Source organism: Cucumis melo, chromosome 8 (genome assembly GCF_025177605.1).
Source record: "Cucumis melo cultivar AY chromosome 8, USDA_Cmelo_AY_1.0, whole genome shotgun sequence".
NCBI lineage: Eukaryota > Viridiplantae > Streptophyta > Magnoliopsida > Cucurbitales > Cucurbitaceae > Cucumis > Cucumis melo.
The window spans coordinates 14,960,184-14,968,901 of NC_066864.1; the positions used below are offsets into that span (position 1 = coordinate 14,960,184).

The 8,718-nt window shown below is 30.4% G+C and overlaps 1 protein-coding gene across 2 annotated transcripts; it reads left to right on the plus strand.

The window, feature by feature from the left end:
- Positions 1-3,202: 3,202 nt before the first annotated feature.
- Positions 3,203-7,510, plus strand: LOC103499551 (FT-interacting protein 1). 2 transcript variants are annotated; one of them, XM_008462567.3, is made up of 4 exons: positions 3,204-3,884; positions 4,574-5,473; positions 6,340-7,082; positions 7,202-7,510. In XM_008462567.3, exons 1-4 carry the CDS (start codon positions 3,378-3,380, stop codon positions 7,224-7,226), a joined length of 2,175 nt encoding a protein of 724 aa, XP_008460789.1. In that variant the 5' UTR covers positions 3,204-3,377; the 3' UTR covers positions 7,227-7,510. The 2 variants fall into 2 exon arrangements, with proteins under 2 accessions (XP_008460787.1, XP_008460789.1); XM_008462565.3 differs by having other exon boundaries at positions 3,203-3,884; positions 6,340-7,510.
- The last annotated feature ends 1,208 nt before the right edge of the window (positions 7,511-8,718 follow it).

Below are 8,718 nucleotides of genomic sequence, written 5' to 3' on the forward strand. Positions count from 1 at the left end.
AAATTCAAAAATGGCAAGGGCAAACCTAGAATATTTAAAAAATAGTGGGTTTCATGGGTTTTTATTTTGTCATATGGGCAGTAAAATACTTTGGGATTTTGTTACATTTAAATAAATTGTTGTTTATTTTTTATCATTATGTTTATTTTCAAAAGTTGATTTACAATTATACGATCAGTAATTGTAAATAGTTTGTTTTTTTATTAGATTTTAAAAAACACCTAATAGTTAGGGTAAATATCTATTTTTATTTCTTTTATTGTTAAAATTTATTATATGCATGGTGGATATATGTTGGGGTCTTTTAAAAAATATAACAAAACGATAAAATATTTACATTGTATAGAACAATTTTAAGAAATGGAAAAGCCCAAAGGCCTACCGTGAAAAATACCAAAAATACTCCATCAGCCATGCCGTCAAGAACGCGTGCGTGCGTAAAATATTTGGTACATGGTTGTTTCGGTTTGTCTATTTTGCTACCATGATCATTTAGATTTGGCTACAATTTATTTGTTCAATTCTATCGTTTAATTTTGTTACACGATCGTTTAATTTGGTAATCTTTAAATTTGGTTACACGGTCGTTTAGATTTGGACCTAAATCTAAACGATTTTTCATCAAAATGGTACACGATCGTTTAGATTTGGCTAAACGAATTTTTTTAAATTTTTTTGGTAAATGATCGTTTATTTTTTTTACACGATTGTTTAGATTTGTTTACATAATCGTTTGCTTTTTCAAGATTTTTTAGTGCACGATCGTTTAGATTTGGCTAAACGATTTTTTAATTCTTTTGGTAGACGATCGTTTAGATTTGTCTACACAATGATTTATTTTTTTATACGATCGTTTATATTTGGCTACTCCAATCTAAATGATTTTTTTCTAGATTCTTTATACATGATCTTTTAGATTTTGCTATTTTTTGTACACGACCGTTTATATTTAGTTATCCGAATTTAAACGACGTAAAAAAAGAAGAGGAAAAGAAGAAAGACAATGGAAAGAAATCGCAACGAAAAAAACAAGAAAAGAAGAAAGACGATGGAAAGATTAGATGACGTAAAAGGAGAATAAGAAAAGAAGAAAAACGATGGAAATAATTCGCACCGCGGAGGAAGATGATGAAAGAAATCGCATCGTGGAGGAGAAGAAAGACAAAAGGGCAAACCTGGAATATCTAAGAAATGATTAACTTCATGGATTTTGTTATCTGAGCCGTAAATAGTTTGGTGTTTTGTTACATTTATGAAAATTAACCTATATGTTTCTTATAAATTGTTTTTTTTATTAACAATTCAATTCCACGACATTTTATTAAAAAGACTGAATTAGATAATATTTTGGAAGTGATTAAGGTAGATAATCACCTAAATATCTCTTAATTACTCCAAAATCAATATAAAATAATTTTATATTTTTTAAAAAATGAATTTTAGTTTAGGTCAAATACCATCATCTAAAAGAAATTTTGATTTTGGAGGAAAAAAAAGAAGAAGTGATTTTGACCATCTCAAATCACTCCCAAAACACATTCATAATGTGTTGAATCAAAATTTAAAAATTTGGATTTGTTAATAAATTCGACTTCTTTTCAAAAGATTGTTGCCTGGCTTCAATTTTTTTACAAACTATGCAATCTTCTAAAAGTAGAAAATAGGTGAATTTCATTTGTAATTAGGACAGTAGTATTTTTTTTTTCGCATATTTCTTAAACTAGAGAGTTTGTAAAAAGTAGAGAATAATTAAGAGTACCCGGAATTGTAGCAATTTTGGAGAGATTATTGATCCTATTGAAAGGATTTCAAGAATATATTGACTTGTAATGAAAGAAGAAACAATAGGAGAAATGTTACTCTTATCTTTCTAACCCCAATATTTTCAATTACAGAAATTTCCTTTTTAAAAAAAAATAAAAATAAAAATTCTGTCCAATACAACTCTCTCCTTATAAGAGGGATTACTTTTTCTAAGATTCTCTATCTTTTTCTACGTCAACATTCAATATAACGACTCTGCATGTATACTAGTCAAATGAGAAAATTGACAGGCATTATTGGTATTTCCTCAAGACAACAAATTGTTTTTCTTTGAAAGAAACTTTGAAAGAAAAAGAAAACTTAAATACATCCGAGACTTTCACTTAGTATATATTGACCATTCTATGTATCACAAAAGAAAAAAGAAACGAAAACAAAAGTTGCACTGACAACATAAATTCTATCGCTGCACCAGAGATGAAGGGTGCACTTTTTTTTTTTTTTTAAAAAAAAAACAATTACGATTGGAAATGAATTTTCAAAAGTTAGTTTAGTTTTTTTTTCTTTTAATTATTGACATATTTGTAAGCGGTTGAAGTAAATTTATAGAATTATTTATTCATTTGAGTTCGTAAAAAGTGTTTGGAGTGGTTCTAAGACATCTTTTCACACACATGCTACTGCCAGTTGGGCTGGTGAGGATTTGTTGTAACCAAAATAAGTTCTTTTATCGATTTCTTTATTATTATTTCTTTTTCTTTTCCAGAAACTTTTTTTCGTTTAACTGATTTCATATCCACGATAAAAAGCGTTTTCCTCAAGATATTATTTTCCAATCGTAATTAGTTCATTTTTTCGTTCATTGGACCTGTGGAGCTGTATAGGTTTACCTTCTTAAAAAACCTTCCAAGAAAAGGCTCATGTCCTGTTAATTCAAGATCTTCTCTAACATGTACATGCTTGAAAAGGGATTTTAGTTTTAACACCAAGGTCATCTGAAGTAGCTCACAAAACATTAATGGTAATTCTTCCATTACAAACAAATTTGTTCAACAATCCATTCGACAATTATTATGGAAAAAGTCAAATGATTGGTTAGTTGATACTTTATCTACTAAGCTATATATGTTTAAATAATATAAGATCGAAGTAGGTTAGATATATAAATAATACACATATAAGTTTAACTTATTCCATTTAGGTTAGCATTATTTGCTAGTAATTAAATATTGTTTACAAAGTGAATAGCATCCAAACAAGCAAAAGCATCCAATAAAGCATAATATGAAACTCCCATGCATATATTCCTGCTTTGAAATCACCAAGCAAAAAAGCTTATCTTTGTCCTTCAAAGTGGGGTATTGATTCCCCTTCCACCATATGAAGAGAATTTTAGACAACTATATCTTACCCTTTGATTTTCTCAAACAACTTTAAAGTAAACTTTGACACCTTAGTTATTGCATGATTCTCCACTTACACTCTTAGTTTAAATCCTTTAAACAGAGCTCAAAAAGCCTCCCCCTAACCTCTCAACAAGATCTTACACCAACGAAACAACAAACAAGTCGTTCCTTGCAACAATATCCTATCGAGTCATAATACCATACCAAATGAGTTCACCTGCAGCAGGCGACAAGGAAGCCGATTACAAGCTGAAGGACACGAAACCGAACCTTGGTGAGCGATGGCCACATGGAGGGATACGTGGAGGGGGTGGGTGGATAACGAGCGAAAGAGCGACGAGCACATACGATCTTGTGGAGCAAATGTTTTATCTATACGTTCGGGTGGTGAAGGCAAAGGACCTGCCACCAGACCCGGTGACGGGGAGTTGTGATCCATATGTGGAAGTGAAGCTGGGGAATTATAAGGGAAGGACTCAACATTTTGAGAAGAAAACAAATCCTGAATGGAACAATCAAGTTTTTGCTTTCTCTAAAGACAAGATTCAATCAACTGTTCTTGAAGTTTTTGTTAGAGATAAAGAGATGGTTCCAAGGGATCAATATGTTGGAAAAGTGGTGTTTGATTTGAATGAAGTGCCTACAAGAGTCCCACCGGATAGCCCCTTGGCGCCACAATGGTACAAGTTAGAAGATCGAAAAGGCGACACCAAGGTGATCTCAATTACTTATACCTCTCCCTTTTATTTGATAATCATTTAATTTAATTTTTCAGTTTTGAAAATTAAACTTATAATTAATGCTATCATTTATCGATTTTTTTTTTTTTTTTTTTTTGTTTATCTTCTTAGAGTCCCTTGTTTCTAAATTTCTACAAATCTAGGAAGAAGAAAAAAAACATGTCAAAGACTCTGTTTGGGGAACTAGTTGATTTTTTGTTTTTAATTAGTTATTTGAAATTAAACTTGTTAGTATAAACTCTACCTAGCTCTTAATTTCTTGATGTATTATCTATTTCATACCAAATGTTTTAAAAATCTAGGCGAAGTTTTGGATATTAAAAAAAAAGTGGTTTTTCAAATTTTGAAAATTGGCTTAGAATTCGATTCTTTTATTTAAGGTACATTTTTTAGAACATGGAAGAAAATAGGGTTTACCTTTTAAATACAAAAAGCAACAAATTAAATGGTTGCGAAAATGTTTTTGTTTTTAGTTGGCTTGCTAGCTAAAAAGTTGCATATATATTTGTGATAATATAATTCGTGATTGAATGTTTTAAATTGTTAAAGTTAAAATTTAAAGGTTAAGGTTAAGATTCACACATTTTATCTTAAACAAATTTAATCGAAATTAAAAGTTCAATTAAACTAATAAGTTATACGGTAAATTTAATTCTCGTATAGGTGAAAGGAGAGATCATGCTAGCGGTTTGGATGGGAACGCAGGCAGACGAAGCATTTCCTGACGCATGGCACTCTGACGCAGCATTGGTCCACGGGGAAGGCATCTATAATATTCGATCAAAAGTGTACGTTTCTCCAAAACTATGGTACTTAAGAGTGAACGTCATAGAAGCACAAGACGTTGAGCCACAAGACAAAAGCCAACCACCACAAGCATTTGCTAAAATTCAAGTAGGAAAGCAAATATTAAAAACAAAGCTATGTCCAACAAAAACCACAAACCCGGTTTGGAATGAAGACCTAATCTTCGTCGTAGCGGAGCCATTTGAAGAACAACTCGTCTTAACGGTCGAAAACAAAGTATCGTCTGCAAAAGACGAAGTCATGGGAAGATTAATAACACAACTAAATGGATTCGAGAGACGTTTGGATCATAGAGTAGTTCATTCACGTTGGTTCAATCTGGAGAAGTTTGGATTTGGAACGTTAGAAGGAGATAAAAGGCATGAATTGAAATTTTCAAGTAGGGTTCATTTAAGGGTATGTCTTGAAGGAGCTTATCATGTAATGGACGAATCAACGATGTATATAAGTGATGTAAGGCCAACAGCAAGGCAACTTTGGAAACAGCCAGTTGGGATTTTTGAAGTCGGGATTTTGAGTGCTCAAGGGCTTCAACCAATGAAGAAGAATGATGGGAAAGGGAGTACAGATGCTTATTGTGTGGCAAAATATGGCCAAAAATGGGTTAGAACAAGGACAGTAACTGATAGCTTTAGTCCAAAATGGAATGAGCAATACACTTGGGAAGTTTATGATCCTTGCACTGTCATCACTATTGGGGTTTTTGACAATTGCCATTTGGGTGGGAATGATAAGAATGATTCAAGAATTGGGAAGGTAACATACCAAATCACAAATCACAATTACATTTTGTAGCTTAATCAGAACTATGTTTTCGTTAAATTGAAAATTTCCTCTAAAAAAATTAGAATTTAGTTCAATTTAACGAAAATATAGTTAAATTTGTGATTTAGCTAAACTATTATTTTAATTAAGAAAAGTGATTTTCATGTCAGTCCTTGATAGATTGAATATGATACATTTAATGTTTTCAGTTATATCTTAATTTTCTTTAAAAAAGCTTTTAGCTTTATTCTATTATGATACTTGAAGCTTTTATTATTTTAGTCCCTTTAAGACTTTTACATGATAATTATTTTGGTTTTATAATTTTAAAGTGCTTACTTTAGTTATTCAATTTTCAGAAAATGATCTGGTTCATGAATTTTTTCAATATATATTCTTTCATGTCCTTGAAGTTTTCAATATATAACTAATTATATTTTGGTGTTTATTGTGATTTTTTCTTTTAATAAAATTGAATAAATAGTGTATCTTTTTAATATATAAATCAGTGTGTTGATGCTGGCACGTATTTAGTAATAAAAAAAGTTGAAATTGGTGAATGATACAATATGTAAATAGAAAAATAATTAAAGAAATATGTAAAAGGATTATTTTAAAAGTAAGGTACGTCCAAAGTTTAGTGACTATAATAGGATTTAAAGCTATTAATTAGGTGTAATCTATGTTAATACTAGACTTTTATTAAAAAGAATATCATTTAAAAAATATTGAGCATATGGATCGAATTTGTGATTGAGCACAAAGTATGCGTGCTAAAAGGATGAGTGATATTTTTGTTTAACTCATTTTTTCTTTCAATATTAATATTATAATTAATTATTTATTGTTTTGAACAGGTAAGGATAAGACTTTCAACACTTGAAATGGATCGAATCTACACCCACTCATACCCACTTCTTGTGTTGCAACCATCCGGATTGAAGAAAATGGGAGAGCTCCAACTAGCTGTGAGATTCACATGCCTTTCCCTTGCACACATAATCTACCTCTATGGACATCCCCTCTTACCTAAAATGCACTATCTCCACCCTTTCACCGTCAACCAACTTGATAGCTTAAGATTCCAAGCCATGAGCATTGTAGCCACGAGGCTTGCTCGAGCCGAGCCATCTTTACGAAAAGAAGTTGTAGAATACATGTTAGATGTGGATTCTCACATGTGGAGTATGAGAAGAAGCAAAGCCAACTTCTTTCGAATTGTTGCCCTATTTTCAGGTGTCATCTCTATGAATCGATGGCTTGGAGAAGTTTGCCAATGGAAAAATCCTATTACGTCTATCCTTGTCCATATCCTCTACTTTATCCTTATATGCTTTCCCGAACTCATCCTCCCAACCATTTTCCTTTACATGTTTCTCATTGGCATCTGGAACTTTCGGTTTCGACCACGACATCCACCACACATGGACATAAAACTTTCATGGGCCGAGGCAGTTCATGCGGATGAACTGGACGAGGAGTTTGATACTTTTCCAACGTCAAAGACACAAGACGTTGCACGGATGAGGTATGATAGGCTGAGAAGTGTCGCAGGGCGGATTCAGACGGTGGTTGGGGACATTGCAACTCAAGGAGAAAGGTTTAGGGCTTTACTTAGTTGGAGAGATCCAAGAGCTACGAGTCTTTATGTTGTGTTTTGCTTAGTTGTGGCTATTGCATTGTATATTACACCATTTAAGATTGTGGCTTTGGTTGCAGGTATCTATTGGCTCAGACATCCTAGGTTTAGGAGCAAAATGCCATCAGTTCCTTCTAACTTTTTTAGACGGCTTCCGTCTCGAGCTGATAGCTTGCTTTGAAGGTTCATGATGGATCCTCCACTATTTTGAAAAGCTAAATTTGGAAAGATTTATCTTTCAAGCCTTGATGTTTTCTATTATTTTTATTTTTTTTATGGTCGAATGATTTGGAAAATTTCAGAATTTAATTTTTATTTTTTTTAACAAAATCATCATATTTATTTATAGGGTGAAAAGGTCGGATAAATATTAATTTATTGGAATTTAATGTGTGGGCATATTACATATAATTTCAAATCTATATTTATTTCACGCTCCCATCACTTGGGTCATATTTAATTAAAATTTGAAAACAAAGGAACATTTAGAAAAGGAAAATTGGATGGCAAAACCATTTAGGGAAATTAAAAATGCTTGTTAAATATGGCATATATAGCAAAAAATTCGATTTTTCATTTTAATTTTGTAACGCCCCAAAAATTAAGATAATTTTAGAGTTAATTATCTTAATTTTGTTTAATTAGATTTAATTTATTGGACGTTATTCTGAATTCATTTAATGAGAATTATTTGATTTTTGTGGGAATTGAAATTCATTAAATATTTCTTAGATGAATATTTAATTAATTAAAGGTTTTGACATATGGTGTTTGTTGAGTTTTTGATTAAATGATAAGTTAAGAGAATTAAGCTAAGTTGTGGATTTTTAGTGTTGTTGAAGTTGAATTTAATTAAATAATTATGAACGTTATTTAATTAAATTGTGGGGTGAAAAGTTTGTTCGAGATTTAATAATTATATGTATATGTGGAAATATATATATATAATTATTATGTTAAAGAAAAAGATAATTATATTTGTTGAAATATAATTATTTAAGGAAAAGATAATTGTATTTTGGAGAAAGAATATTTAGTAAGGGACAAAAAGTAAAATAATTATATTTTGGGAAAATATAATTATTTGTAAAAGGATAATTATTTTGGAGAAAGATAAATAATAATTAATTATTGTGGAAGATAATTAATTATTTTGGAGAAAGATAAATAATAATTAATTATTTTGGAGAAAGATAAATAATAATTAATTATTGTAGAGGATAATTAATTATTTTAGAGAAAGATAATTAATAATTAATTATTGTGGAAGATAATTAATTATTCTGCATAAAGATACATATTGATTAGGGAGTGGAGTTGTTATGGTTGGGTTAAGATAATTCATGTTGAAAGTTATAAGTGATTTATTGGAAAAGATTTGATTGATTAAATTAATTGAGGATTTAAGTTAATTTGTGTTTTTGGAGGGAAAAGTTAGTTTTGGTGGAATTGAATTTAATTGAGTATATATATATAGAGAAGAAACTACATTTTTCTAAATTATTAATTGAATATATGTATCCATATATATATACTCAATTAAATCCAATTCCACTAAAACTACCTTTTCTCTCCAAAAACACAAATTAACTTAAAT

Excerpts from the sequence above, each read along its gene's own strand:
- LOC103499551 (XM_008462565.3), top strand. The coding sequence starts at position 3,378 with ATGAGTTCACCTGCAGCAGGCGACAAGGAAGCCGATTACAAGCTGAAG. Across the intron at positions 3,885-4,573 it reads ATCGAAAAGGCGACACCAAG|GTGAAAGGAGAGATCATGCT; the intron begins GTGATCTCAATT and ends ATTCTCGTATAG. Across the intron at positions 5,474-6,339 it reads ATGATTCAAGAATTGGGAAG|GTAAGGATAAGACTTTCAAC; the intron begins GTAACATACCAA and ends TGTTTTGAACAG.